We start from the raw sequence: 14,431 nt of genomic DNA, 5'->3' as shown, positions 1-14,431 counted from the left end.
AAAACAATAATAATAGTATATTAAAAATTTGGTGTATAATATTGTTTTTGTGTAGAATCTATCTTATTAAAGCTGAAGTACAATTTCGGTGTGTTTGGAAACATGAATTGCAGTTTAAAAAGGAAGTTTGATTGGAAACATAGATAACAATATTAAATGAGAATTGTTTGGAAACATGGATAACAGTATATTTACTTCCTTTTATTTACACATTTAGTCATTGCATTTATAAAAAAATAGATATTTCCTTTTTGTAATTTTTTTATTTACAGATTTTACCACTACATTTAAAATCAATTTAAATTAATTAATTGTAATTCCAAACTTATCTAAACAAATTGATGTCTCCATATATTGATCATTATTAATATGTAAAATTACTATTAAAAAAATATTTCACATATTTTAGTCAAACACATAAAAAAAATATATTTTTATTTTTTTACAAAATCAGTTAGGCATAAACATTCGGATCATTTAAGTACGAGTCGTTTTTTCGGGTATAGATTTTTTGGGTTTTGAAATTTCTTTTTAGTACTTCCTTTTTGTGTTTTTTTTATTTATAGATTCTACCACTGCATTTCAAATCAATTTAAATTCATTAATTACAATTCCATAACTTATTGAAACAAATCGATATTCATATATTGATCATTATTAATATTTTACAAATATTACTGAATAAAATTTTATATTTCACTTAATTTGACCAAACACATAAAATATTTTTTATTTGTTTACAGAATCCGTTAGAAATAAATATTTGGGTACCCATTTAGTTACTGGTCAATTTTCGGGTATAGATTTTTTTGGTTTTGATATTAGGCCATGTTTGGATATAAATTTAGGCGTGAGTTTCAAATTGAATCCCCCGGGTCTGTATGAATTTTGTTCTAGATGTATAAGAAACTAAAAATATTCAAATAACGAAAGTATTTTAAAATGATTTATATTTGAACAAAAAATAATGGCAGCACATAACAAAAAATCAATATAAAAGTACTGTACATTTGTATTGAAAATCATTTTAAACAACAAACTACACAAATATGTTTATTTGTATAAAAAAAAAAATTACAATGTAAATATTTAATTAATATAGAAATATGTCACATTGTTTAAACAAAATATCAATATAAAAGTATTATACATTTGCGTTCTAAAATTATTTATTTTAACAACAAGCCAAATAAATATATTTATTAGATAGAGAATAAAACAAAGCCAAAAAACACATAGTTTATCAGAGAAACTCTATATGTCGAACTTATTATAAATAAGATTTTACTAAGATAAAATACATTCAATAATTATAAACAAATAATATGTTTCATAAAATTGAAAATAATACCCGCTCTTTTAAGGGCGGGTCAAAATCTAGTTTAGTGTTATAGTTGGAGATAAAAATTAAAGTTACTAAATTTTATGTAATCTTAACATTAAATTTGGTCTCATGATTGAAGTTGTTAAGTTTAGAATGGTAAAGATTAAAATCGCACTGCTAAGTTAATAGTAACAAACATTTCTATGTATATGGCCCTGTTCGTTTGTACATCTCAAAGATGCATCCAGATGGTCCATCTGGATGCCTTATCCAAATGCTTCATCTGGATGTTGTTCGTCTCTGCATTTCGTTTATCCATCCAGATGAATCATCTAAATGCAACTATGTTTGTTTGCTTTTTTCAACTTGCATCTACATCAAGATGAACTTGTTACTAAAATAATTAAAATAGATTTGTTTTAAAATTTTTGGCGGGATATTGCATTTTTCCGGTTTTGACGAAAAATTGTGTTTTCCAATTTTGACGGGAAATTACATTTTCGGTTTTGCCGGAAAATTTCGTTTTTGGCGAGAAATTGCGTTTTCTCGGTTTTGGTGGGAAAATGTGTTTTTCCGGTTTTGGCGAGAAATTACATTTTCCGGTTTTGGCGGAAAATTACGTTTTCCAGTTTTGGCGGGAAAATGCGTTTTCCGGTTTTCACGAGAAATTACGTTTTTCCGGTTTTGGCGGGAAAATGCGTTTTCCGGTTTTCACGAGAAATTACGTTTTTCCGGTTTTGGCGGGATGTTGCGTTTTCCCGGTTTTGGTCTGAAAATGCGTTTTCCGGTTTTGACGAGAAATTACGTTTTTCCGATTTTGGCGGAAAATTACGTTTTTCCGGTTTTGGCGGGAAAATGCGTTTTCCGGTTTTCACGAGAAATTACGTTTTTCCGGTTTTGGCGGAAAATTACGTTTTCCAGTTTTGGCGGGAAAATGCTTTTTCCGGTTTTCACGAGAAATTACGTTTTTCCGGTTTTGGCGGGAAAATGCGTTTTCCGGTTTTCACGAGAAATTACGTTTTTCCGGTTTTGGCGGAAAATTACGTTTTTCCGGTTTTGGCGGGAAAATTACGTTTTCCGGTTTTGACGAGAAATTGTGTGTTTTCTGGTTTGGACGGGAAATTGCGTTTTTCGATTTTGGTGGGAAATTATGTTTTCCGGTTTTGGCGGGAAATTGTGTTTTTCGGTTTTGGCGGGAAATTGCGTTTTCTCGGTTTTGGTCTTGGCGAGAAATTGGGTTTTCCGATTTTTGGCGGGAAATTGCCTTTTTCCGATTTTGGCGGGATATTGCATTTTTTCGATTTTGACGGGAAATTACGTTTTCTGGTTTTGGCGAAATTATGTTTTCCCGATTTTGACGAGAAATTGTGTTTTCCAATTTTGACGGAAAATTGCATTTTTCGGTTTTGGCAAGAATTTATTTTGTTTTAACGAAAAATCTATCAAATTTTTGGTGAAGACTCACCTTCATCCAGATGCTCCGTGAAGACTCACCCTCATTTGGGTGAGAATTTGAGATGAGTTTTCATAAATGCAGTTGGGTGATCCATCTAGATGTAGCATTTTAATGTACAAAACAAACATTAACTTGCATCTTCACCCAGATGGATCACCCAGATGAGCAAACGAACAGCACCTATATGTATTTATAAATCTTTGTTGCTATTAAAACTGCATTGTAGTATTCCACATGTTATCATTTCAGACAATATTCTCTCTTGCTACTGCTCAGTCTTCAACCTCATCAATCTTATCAACACCCCACCTTTGAAAATTAGCTCGGGTCAACAGTTGTCCTACTTTGCAACCATATTCGGAACACAATTTTGTCAAAGTGTCGGTGCTCATGTCGCAGCATGTTCTCGATTGGTGGAAAGAAATTTGTTCTGAAATCAACCTCATAATGTAAATGCAGCCACAAAATGAGAGAGAGACCATCCATTCTTTAGAGTTCAACAAGTAGTCTTGTTATTAGCGAACCCAGTGAATATGAAACGAAAATTTCTCTTGAGATTGTGCTGCAATAGCTGAGAAGACTAGTGTATACCCAGCTTGACGTTGAGACTAGGAATCTGCGCAAAGTTTAGGAGTAGCGACCTCTAGAAAAAGGCACAGGAATTGCGTTGGCCTTCTCAAAACCAAAACAAAAGACACTCGAAGAATGTTATGTATTTCTTCATTATACAATCTACAATTAAAACAAAGAGTTCATTATTTCACCATCCCTAGTGTTTCGAGTTCAACGATAGAGCTCGAACGTGTATAAAAGAGCATAGTGGTATAGTAAGTGATTGGTGTCTGAGCATACAGAACACTGCCAAGTGTCTCTGTAAATGTGGAAGATATGGCATTGTCTAGAAGATGTAGTAAACCTAGACAAACTCTTTAAGATATCAATGAAAATTGCATTGTTGCATAAAAGGGTGACTGTAATCAACGTACTTCTCCCACAAAGGTTTGTACTTCTCCATCCCGATCTTCAACCACGGCTTTAAGTTCCCATTGAAGTGGAGAACCGCTCCCTTGTCTATCACACGAGTATCCACATTGGCGTATCCCAGTCCCAGGACATGCCACGACGATTCTAGTGCCTCTGTTAACCCGTAAAACGTCAGAAGCCCTGGAGGCAGTGTCCCAAGTTTCCACAAGGTCCGGTCCACGTTCTTTTCTTGCCAGTAGTGGTATATTCCTGTCACATTTCTCTTCCTCCACTCAACTAAATCAAAGACGTTCATCCCAAAGGCCCATCCGCACGCATCTGGATCAAAGTGTGAGCGAATCAGAGGATGTGAATAGTTCAAGTACTTGTGGTACCGGTGGAACGTCTCCATGCAAGTCTCAACAGCCCCGTTCACGTTTCTGTTCAAATCGATCGAAAAGAGAGCAGAAAGGTCCTTCTGCACTACAACGTCATCATCAAGAAAGACCATCTTCTTCAGCGCAGGAAACACTTCAGGGATGTAAAACCTGAGATGATTGAGCATTGAGAGATACTTGGGGTTTCTGAACTTGATCGGTGTGCGTCCATCGTCGTTGTGTCCAGAGAAATAGTAGCTCTGCGTATCAGAGTCCTGCAGCTGCTTGAGGACGGGGACATAAGAAGCATTAAGCCATTTGAAATCCTCAAACTTCTGAACCTCAACAGTGACTCCTCTGAGGTTATCCATGTTCATAGCAAACCATGACTTCATCGCGGCATAGTTGATCTCGTTAGTGACAAGATGAAACACGAGTTTCTCAGGGGCCTTGGAGTTGAGAGCAGTGGAATTCACCACGACCGAAGTAGCAACAATGTTATCAGAAAACACACAAAAATGGTAGAGACTGTTATCAGTGAGCTTAGAAGCAACAGCATAGCTTCTCTCAGCGAGCTTCCCCTGCAACTCAGAGTTCTGAAACCACTCAGTAGTGAGACGAACACCGAGGCAGTAAAGACTCTTGGGCACTTCCTCAGCAGCAATCTGAGCATACTTAGCGCTCTTCTCAGTGACAGAACTCATCTGGCCTTCCAAAGACTGGATACTAGCCTTGAGCCTCATGATCATAGTGGCGCTGTCGTAATGAAGCTGCTGAGCTTGGTAAAGCAAGACAGCCATGTCGCGGATAGTTGGTTCAGAGTCAAGAACCGTCAAAGGACGTCTGGAAGCAGCAGCAGTGGAGAGAAGGAGCTGAGAGTTGCGGATCTGAGCGCTAAGGTCCCAAGCGAACTGAAGGTTTTTGCTTTCTTTAGCAATAACAACAAAGGCTTTAGCTAAAGCGATCTGGTCGTTAACTTGGCGAGCAAAGGAGGTTGGGCTCAACATTTCTTCAGTCATGTTCATGCCTTCGACGAGCTTTTCGTGACGGTAACGCCGCTGGTAACAAAAAAGAAAGGAAGGTTCTAAAATTAAAACTTTTAAAGTAAGAAGAGGAAGTGAATGTAAGGTTGTTACCTCGGGAATGGAGGGTCTAGGTTCGATTTGAGTAGCTTTGGAGAGGATGAGGATGAAGAGGGTGACGACAATCGCAGAGAGGACCCACCAGACGACGTTCGAGATCTTCCTCCGCCCTCCCGCCCTCCGGAAATCCAACCCTCTCCTCCTATTCATACTGAGAAGCGCGCCGCGAGGTCAGGTGAGGAGTGATTGAAACCCTAAAACCTAACCCAAGCCCAGATCTGATTTGACTGATTGATTGATTAGTGGCGAGTGTTGTTGTTGTCAGTTCCGATCTGGGAGCCGAGCGGCCAGCTTCTCGCTTTGTCTTCTCTTCTTCGCTGGAGGAAATAAAACTTTTTAATTATTTTTTAAAAAATAAAGAGGAAGCCAGAAGACATATCTACCCTCGTTTATCTCCTCTCGCGACACCAAAGTTGTCGGTTTGCAGAAATGGTCCGTGAATGTTAGTGGTGGTATTTGAGCTTCAAAGTCACGGCTATTCTTTGTTCGCTGGCTATTATATAAATATTTCATTAGAGAATTCCAAATAAGATATTTTCAACTTAGAAGATGGATTGTATTTTTCCATATCTAGGAGATGGATTGTATTTTTCCACACGGTCCATGAGATAATAGGTCTGATCCATCAAACCCATAACATCAGTTCAGCTCGATGAGTCTCAAGACAATGCATCAGTTCGACTTATGATTTCTTTTAGCCGACCAACAGGAGCGACTATAGGTATCCAATTTAGCGACTCAATTTGTCGGCCTGATTAGCCCATTAGAACAAATAATGTTGAAAGAAAAAACCAGTCATTCCATCAACGCTTGGTATACTTTCATCTTTAATAGAGAAAACAGCAGTCTTCACTTCTTCAATAGTGACTTTCTTGATCAGTGAAGAATTCATTCTTTCCGTAACTCTGGAAGGTAAGTCATGAAGGATTGTAGCATAGTCTTCAGAGTTTGAGGATTTAAAGAGGTCTCAGAAGTAGTCAATAGCCACTTGTGCTTTAGAAGCTTCGGAACGGTGAGTGATGCCCTGGCTATCATGGAGTTTAATAATCTCATTTCTTACTCTAGGATTTTTTTATCGCAGCATGAAAAACCTTAGTATTACCGTCTCCCTGAATGATCCAAGCATCCTTGCTTCTTTTTTTCCAGAAGGTTTCTTCGTCCCTATACGCTTTAAATAACTCTCAGCTGATAGAGGCTATACTAACAGAAGATGGATCCATTGAAGATTGTTCAATCTCCAGTTCATCTTGAAGTTTGGTAATCTTTTCATTAGAATTAGCCTGAGTAGTCTTTTTCCATTTGCTCAGAATATTTCTACAGCATCTCAGCCTAGTGGAACCAGAAACTTCATAAGGGTCTTTTCTTTGGTTCCAAGCTTCCTGGATTGCTTCTTGAACCAATGGTTTATGCAGCATTCTTTTATCAAATCTAAAAGAACCACGGTAGTTATCTTCAGAAGCAGTGAGCTTAATTAAGACCGGACGATGATCAGAGCCGCATTTTGCAAGGAAGGCTTGATTAGAAGAGGGAAAATTCTTGAACCAGTCTGAGTTACCAAAAGCTCGATCCAACTTACTTTGAATCCAAAGCGTCTTCCGTCTTCCTCCCCATGTAAAGCTATTACCAGTACTTGGTAATTCCGACATTCCACAAGCATTAAGCATATCAGAAATGGTTGAAAAGATGCATCACTTCTCAAAGAGCCACCAAGATTCTCTGAATTATTGAGAATCTCGTTGAAGTCGCCTACCATACACCAACAACTTCTTCTATTTACACCCCACCGCATTAGACGTTCCCAAACCATATGACGATACTTGATATTTGGGTTACCATAAATGCAAGAAAGAAAATACTTCTGATCTCCCATCATAATATTGACATCCAAAGTGTTCTTGTCATAATACAACATATCTACATCGACAATGTTTTTCCAAAATAAAGTTAAACCCCCCCCCCCTCCCTCCCCCAAGAGTTAACAGGGTTTACAGTGAAAACATTATCATATCCTAGCCAGACTTTAAGGTCTTCTATAGTACTTCTACTATTCATAGTTTCCATAAGAAATAAAATCTCAGGGAAGTACGTACGCCGCAATTCTGTGAGACGTTGAACTGTCAGTTCTTGAGGCCGCCCCAGTCTCCGACAGTTCCAACTTAGAAGACTCATTAAGCGGTCGACGGTCCCTCCTTTGGGACCATCCTTGATGCTTTCAGCTTGGAAGGCTTGGGAGCATCCGCCACTTCTTCTTCCGCCTTACGTTTACTTGGCAACAGGTTCATAGAGTCCACTGTAACTGGCTTCGAGACTCGAGCTTTGGTCTTGTCTTTAGCTTGAGCATTCCTAGCATATTTCCCCGGTCTGCGCCTTGCTTTCCCTTTAACATTAGAAGCTGCGATAGATTCAGTTAAAGAAAAGTTTAACTGAGAAACCGTAGAGCTTATAATGTGAGTTGAGACCAAAGGAGAGAAGGAGATAGTCATACCATGATCTTGAGGTAGCGGCAGAGTTGAGCGACCAGCAGAGATAGCAGCCGACATCAATTTAGCAGACTGATCTTCAGAAGATATAGGTACTGGTAACTGAGGTTGAGGGTCATTATCAAAGAGGAAACCTTTTCCCCTGTTTAAGTCGGAAGTGATTGTCGGAGGAGGAATGAGTTGAAGTACTGTCTTCTGGGCAATATGATCCTTCTCTACTTCACTTACCGAAGAAATGATGCGCTGCTCTTTAATGCTTCGGTCTTCACCAGTGGATGCCATTAGATAATTCCTCATTTCTTGAAGAACTTCAGGAGCAATGCGAAGTCTGCCAGAGATTGGGTGAATTCCAACTTGATCATCCTTTAAAACACCAAACAAAGGATCAGATTCCGAGAGTGTTTGCTGAGGTCTACAGCTCGATGAAGTGGAGCTGGTAGCAGGTGTAGCTCCAGGGTTTAGAGGATCTTGATTGACAAAAGGACAGATATCGCTTGCATGCGTCAATCATTGACAGAGATAGCATCTTTTCTGCACTTTCTCATAGTAGAAATAGACCGTGTGTCATAAATATTCAATATAACGACTATTTATTAAAACTAAAATATTATAAAATTATATTTGAAACTATGGTGAAAAGATTTATGGATTCATGCAATATATTATTAGATAAACTAGATATGAGCCCGTTGCGTTGCAACGGGTTTTGTTTGAAGTTTTAGTTTAATAAAAATATAATAAAAATCATTTTATTATAGTTTTATGATTTTTTTGCATATGTTGTGTGAGATTTATTTTATAATTAAAAACCTTTTTTCACATATAAGTTCAAGTTAATATTTGTATTTTATAATCATTGTTCATAGATCAATGTTGTAAATTTTGCAATTAGGATTAAAGAATATACTATACCTAAACGTTTAAATTCAACACAACCCAAAATAAGAAATTGAATGAAAGGTAAAAAGAAATCAAAGTCAAATACACCAATCGAGTCAATGACAATATTATACATTCTCTTATGTACTAACTTAATGCTTTATTAAATAAGTTTTAAAATTTTTATTTTGCTAGGATTTTAAAAAAGGAAAAAAAATTATTTGATAAATTTCCTATTTAATTACAATTAATAAATTAAATAAAAAAATTAAATACTCTTTTACATTTTTTTTAGATTTTAGAAAAGGAAAATTTGTCATATAACCTATTACAATTATATTCTCTTTAGAATTTCAGAAAAAAAATTGCTATCAAATAATTATTTCTAGTTATTAATAAATAATCTAAAAATTGCTTTTATCAACAATTTGTATCAATACCACTTTTACACTTATTTCGTTAATTAAAGAATTTTTAATATTATGTTCATCATCACATACTCTCTTTAAATATTATAAATTTGTTTTTTTACAATTCTCTTTTGGTTAGGACTTAGAAATATGGTACAAATTTCTTGTGTTTAGGATTTATTTTAGAAAACAGGAAAAAAAAACTATCAAATATTCTTTTACAGATTTTAGGATTTTAGAAAAGGAAATTAATATTACTTAATCTTTTACAATTATATTTCATCTAGGATTTATAAAAACAAAATTTCTATCAAATAATTATTTCCAGTTAATATTAATTATTTTTAAAAGATGGAATTTTCAAAATTCGTTTTTTCAATATCACTAATGTTTTTTTTTCAATTTGTATTGTTAATTAAATAATTGTTAGTATCATGTTTATCATTAAATTTTTAAATTAAAAATTACTATTATTATTTTACAATTCTCTCCGGTTAGGATTTAAAAGAAAAAAAAAATCTTAATTGGTTAAGATTAGAAAAGAAATTATGTCACATATTATTTTCCTTTTTTCAAAAAGTCTTAAATAAAAATAAATTTAGTTAATTATAAGAAAAATAAGATTACTTTACCTTTACATTTTTATTTATAATGTTTTTAAAAAAGGAAAACTAATTATTTTATTAGTTTTTCCTTATGATTTTTATGCAACTATTTATTTTTAATAGAAAAATATCTGTTTAATAGATGATGTAAACAACAACATCAAAATTGAAAGTTATTTTATAATAAAATGTAATAATAATAATAAAATGTTGAGTTGTATCAAGAAATTAAAAGAAAATACTCAGGTAATACTTTTCATGTAAATACTATTGTGTTTTGTAAAAATAATATGTGGAAGCTTAAACCTAAATATAGATGTGAAATGTTTGTAGCTATTTTTGGTCATAATTTTTAACATACAATAATCTATTAAAAAGGAAAGTTAGTTACTTATAAGAAAATAATAAGAGTACTTTTACAATTTTCTTTTAATTAGGCTTTTAAAAAGGAATATTATTTATTATAAATTTAGTTTTTCTCCATGTTTTTTTATTAAATAATTGAAATTGTGGGATTTTACAATTCGTTTGTTTAACATTTTTTTAAAAAGTTGATTTTATCTTAATTCTCTATCTTTAGTGAGTTTAAGAATAAACATTATAATTTTTTTTAAAAAAGAATTAACTTTCTAATACCTTTTCGCAATTATTATTTTTGTTTAGTCTTTTAAAAAAAAGAAATTACTATTAAATATTTTATAATATAGAATTTTAAAAGACTATATAATAGTAATTTCCCTTTTCTAAAATATATAATGATTCAAAATATATATACTAAAAATAATATTGAAGAAATAATTCTAAATTTTATTTAATGGTGAAAAGTAATTATAAAAATTATTTAATAGTAATTTTTTAGAAACTTTCCTTTTTAAAAGACTTTTCATTTTTTAAATCTCTATATAATAAACAAAAGAGAATTATATCATATTTTGACACATATCACCATCTTAAAATTTTATTGACACATGTCACAATCATATTAATAAGTAACTTTGAAAAACCAAATTTTCCTTTTTTAAAATTTTTTTCCTTTTTTAAAATTCTATTAAATAATAAACAAAAGAAAATTATATCATATTATTTTATTGATACATGTCATAATCATATTAATTAGTAACTTGGTGCAATATATTATTAGATAAATATGTACCGGTGAATAGATTTATGGATTCATGCAATATATTATTAAATTTTACTTCTATGTCCAAAAATCTTATAGATACCAAGTCCCCTCCTTGTTTGGAGTAAAGGAATTCAACAAATGTTATCAAACCAAAAAAGTTCAAATCAACATTGTTGAATTTCATCTAACAAGTGCTTCTTCTGAATCAATCATTGTGATCAAAGCTAGTGTCAAAAGTTTATGATTTATTCTTCGTAGTCCCCATCACTGTCCACTGCATCATAAGCGGGTCTTAGATAATCTTTCATGTCCTCTAAGACGTGAGGCTCTATTAGCTTCCAGAACAAACCCGAGTTCGTTCCCTGAAGTCCAATCCAGAAAACGTTTCCTTTCTTCTTAACCCGACATTCCACAGATTTAGCTCTCAGAGCCTTCACTACCTTCTCAACACCTTCTACGCTTCCCTTCAACCTCAAGATAACATCTCCTGAGGATGTTCTATATCCGCTGTACATATACCAATAAGCTAGTGACTCAGGCGAGAGCCACCGATGAATCAGTTTTGGAATCTCAGGTCGACCATTTGGCCAGAAATTATCAGCGTAAAACCCAAAGCTAGAATGAGAAATGGAGGAGAATTCTAATGGTATATCCTCGTCCTTCGACTGAGGCAACCACTCACGGAACTGATCATGTATGTGTTGTCTCAGTATCAGATGAGCTTGAGACTTCTCTCTGAATTCAAACATGATCTTGTGATTCTTCCTCTCTTTGTCTGATTCCACTCGCAAACCACCTAACAGCAAACCCACCAATACCTCGCGCTGTTCTTTGCTTAGTTTCATGCTCAACGGTTTCTTCACTTCTTTTCTCACCAAGCTAAGGATATAATCAAGCTTTTCCATAACCGGTGACTCAACTTCGTACTTCTTCAAACTCATCAGCTCATATATCTTCTTTGCCTTCACATGATTTCCAGAATCTAAGTATCCTTTCAAAACAGTGTTGCAGGATCTAGCATTCACATTGATTCCCACGTTGTTCTGCATTTCGTCGAAAACGTTCCCTGCTTTTTCAAAGTTACCGATAGTAACCAATGAATCCAAGTATATGTTATATATAGTCTGGTTAGGTTGACATTTCTCCAAGCACTCGACAAAAGCCATCTCAAGTTTCTCATGTAAACCCAAATCAAAGTACATTTTGACTATCTCCACGTATGAAGGAAGAAGCTGCTTCTTACCGGTTTCTACAAACTCTTTCAAGAGAGATTCCGCAAGTTCCACTTGATGTACTTTACATACAACTTCAATGATCTTGTGGTATCCAGAAACTGTTGCACCGCCTAAATGCTTCTCCATCTCCCTAAATATCTCCAAAGCTTTCTCAGAGTCGCCTACTTCTGCGTAAGCTTCCATTTTGTACACAAACGCTTGAGAAGGTATCCCACAATCCAAACCAAGTAATTCAAGCCATGTCCTCTCAACTTCTTCAACGCCTCCTTCCTTAGCATAAGCTCTGAGTAACGAAACCACAACTTCTTTACTCTCCTCAAAACCGGCCTTCCTCATCTCTTCTCTTAGATAGTTTATCCTCTCTATGTCGACTTCGTCTTGACAACTATGCAGCCAGATTAGCCCGCTATAGATATCCTTCTGTACCTCAAGCCCAGTCGTCACAACATTATGGAAGATAAACTCAGCTTGCTTAACGTCATCGCTCGAAGGCCCTCCCTGTTTGCTAACCAAAGCTCTAAACAAAGAGTTATGCAAGCTAAGACGCGGTTTGTAACCTCCAAGTTGAATCATTCTATTGTAAACACTACACGCTTCTTCAAAACAACCTTCCTCTGAGCTACTTAAGTAAGCAACTACAAGAATATGAAACGTGGATTCACTTGGAACACGTCCTTGGTTCATAATATCATCAAACACCTCTCGACATTTCGTGAACTTCCTCTCTTTCCCTAAGAAATCAGCTAGCTTTGTGGCTAAACCGAAATCAAACCGGTACCAGTTCTGCTGCGTCATCCATCTGTACACCTAAAAAGGATCAAAACAGACAAATCAAACTGCAAACTAATTTATTGTCTGAAAAAGGTTGGTTTTTTTATTTATTATTATTATTACTCTGAATCCGGTTTCGTTCTCGCGAATCCGTGTACAGTGGACACAGATGTAAGTAGCGTCTTCTTGACGAACCCATTTCTTCTGACCGTTTAAGAGTCTTACAAGCGTCACGGCTTTATGAGAGGGAACTTCTTTACACAGCCAGGCGAGCTTGGAGCGGCGCCACTCTTCCGGCAACTCTTCTATCTCTCTCACTTCCACATCAGTCTCTACTCTACGAGTTGCCACGTTCCTTAAATCGTTCCTAGCAGATTCTAAATCTCCGAAATTGTAGACTTCGATGGTTTGGTTTGGTGATTCTTTAGTGCCTGCAACGTGTTCGACGAAAGTCCTGCTACGGCGAGAAGAGGAATTAGCAGTGAGTGATAGTGGAAAGGATTGAGTTTCGTTTCGACTGAAGGAGCTGCTGCGATGGCGGATGATTGGGAGAGGGTGGGTGATGTTGGGATTTTGGGAGAGAGAGAAGAAGTTGAAGATCGGGATGGTGACGGTGGAGAAGGAGGAGGAGAAGTCGCAAGCTCCAGTAGATATCATTTTTGCATCGCGGGCCTCCCTTGGAACTCAGAGCCTAATCTCTAATCTGGTTTTCAGTTTGGTTTGTACGTGTGTTTTTCTTTTCTTTTTTAATTCAGTTAGTTTGGTTTCGATCGATGTTGTTAAAACCGGACCAGCAACTAAACCAAAATAAATTTAGCTTATGGATCAATATAGTTTATCCAGGTTCAATTAGGTTTCACCAAAAATTAAGTTCAACAATAAAACAAGATAAATTAAATCTAAAAATGTTTTCTTAGTTATCTTTGGTAAATTTTACAAACATAACTAAATTTAGTTAGTAAAAATTTTAATACAAAAAATTATGAAATAGAATTTAAGTACAAACCAAATATAAATTAAATATAAATTTCATATAATGATTTTAAACATTTATCAACCTGAGTTATGAAAAAACAAAAAAAAATATGAATTTTTTTATCTGTAATAGTTATATTGGTTTAGAAAACAAAAATAATTAACAAAAATAAATCATGTTTTTTATCCATCCGATATGACATATTCCAGATCTACGGTTTAATCTGGTACAATCGTCGGTTCGGTTCAGATTTGTAAATACTCATTTTATTTTAATTCTTGGAAATATTTGAAATTTTGTTTTAATGAATTTCACTATTCCAGATAAATTATACCCTACATATCAAAAGATATAAGAAACAAATAAATGTTGTAAATAAAGTGAGACTGATATTTATATATGTGTCTTGTTTATATAATTATAAAGATTTTCTATATATATGTGGAAGCCCCTTTGGTACAGTGGTTTGACTAAGGATTCACTAATGCTCCATTAATGCTTCTATACTAGGAGGTCTGGGTTTCGGGTCACAGAAAAGACGAAATTATGCGAATTAAAGGAAAGAAGGCTTACAAGAGATTCTGCAGTATGCCGCAAGGAGTATCGTCAGGCATGAATCCGATAGGGTCGTTCAGGTAAGGTGATGCAGTCAATGACAGGTAGAATTGTCGGCTGTAAAATCGACTG

General features: G+C 34.9%; 3 protein-coding genes across 3 annotated transcripts; all 3 read right to left on the bottom strand.

Annotated features, from left to right (window-relative positions):
* Nucleotides 1–3,473: 3,473 nt before the first annotated feature.
* On the bottom strand, nt 3,474–5,765 carry LOC108812899 (probable galacturonosyltransferase 10). The gene is made up of 3 exons (XM_018585284.2): nt 5,646–5,765; nt 5,257–5,579; nt 3,474–5,178 (listed from the first exon to the last, which is right to left on the bottom strand). The coding sequence occupies exons 2-3, from the start codon at nt 5,410–5,412 to the stop codon at nt 3,718–3,720; spliced, it is 1,617 nt and encodes a 538-aa protein (XP_018440786.1). The 5' UTR covers nt 5,413–5,579; nt 5,646–5,765; the 3' UTR covers nt 3,474–3,717.
* Nucleotides 5,766–7,430: 1,665 nt separating this feature from the next.
* On the bottom strand, nt 7,431–8,219 carry LOC108811057 (uncharacterized). The gene is made up of 2 exons (XM_018583119.2): nt 7,748–8,219; nt 7,431–7,654 (listed from the first exon to the last, which is right to left on the bottom strand). Exons 1-2 carry the CDS (start codon nt 8,037–8,039, stop codon nt 7,431–7,433), a joined length of 516 nt encoding a protein of 171 aa, XP_018438621.1. The 5' UTR covers nt 8,040–8,219.
* A 2,602-nt stretch (nt 8,220–10,821) lies between these two features.
* On the bottom strand, nt 10,822–13,502 carry LOC108805970 (pentatricopeptide repeat-containing protein At2g15820, chloroplastic). Its single transcript, XM_018577971.2, has 2 exons — nt 12,892–13,502; nt 10,822–12,804 (listed from the first exon to the last, which is right to left on the bottom strand). Exons 1-2 carry the CDS (start codon nt 13,423–13,425, stop codon nt 11,008–11,010), a joined length of 2,331 nt encoding a protein of 776 aa, XP_018433473.1. The 5' UTR covers nt 13,426–13,502; the 3' UTR covers nt 10,822–11,007.
* Nucleotides 13,503–14,431: the final 929 nt, after the last annotated feature.

Source organism: Raphanus sativus, chromosome 6 (genome assembly GCF_000801105.2).
Source record: "Raphanus sativus cultivar WK10039 chromosome 6, ASM80110v3, whole genome shotgun sequence".
NCBI lineage: Eukaryota > Viridiplantae > Streptophyta > Magnoliopsida > Brassicales > Brassicaceae > Raphanus > Raphanus sativus.
The sequence above is the reverse complement of the archived record's forward strand: the minus strand, read 5'-3'. Positions and strand labels throughout refer to the sequence as shown.

What these genes read in the sequence shown, in the direction of transcription:
- LOC108812899 (XM_018585284.2), bottom strand. Translation starts at nt 5,412, where the DNA reads ATGAATAGGAGGAGAGGGTTGGATTTCCGGAGGGCGGGAGGGCGGAGG. An exon ending in CTAGACCCTCCATTCCCGAG is followed by an intron (nt 5,179 to 5,256) that starts GTAACAACCTTA and finishes TTTTGTTACCAG; the next exon opens with CGGCGTTACCGTCACGAAAA.
- LOC108811057 (XM_018583119.2), bottom strand. Translation starts at nt 8,039, where the DNA reads ATGAGGAATTATCTAATGGCATCCACTGGTGAAGACCGAAGCATTAAA. An exon ending in GCCGCTACCTCAAGATCATG is followed by an intron (nt 7,655 to 7,747) that starts GTATGACTATCT and finishes AATCTATCGCAG; the next exon opens with CTTCTAATGTTAAAGGGAAA.
- LOC108805970 (XM_018577971.2), bottom strand. Translation starts at nt 13,425, where the DNA reads ATGATATCTACTGGAGCTTGCGACTTCTCCTCCTCCTTCTCCACCGTC. An exon ending in AGAACGAAACCGGATTCAGA is followed by an intron (nt 12,805 to 12,891) that starts GTAATAATAATA and finishes GATCCTTTTTAG; the next exon opens with GTGTACAGATGGATGACGCA.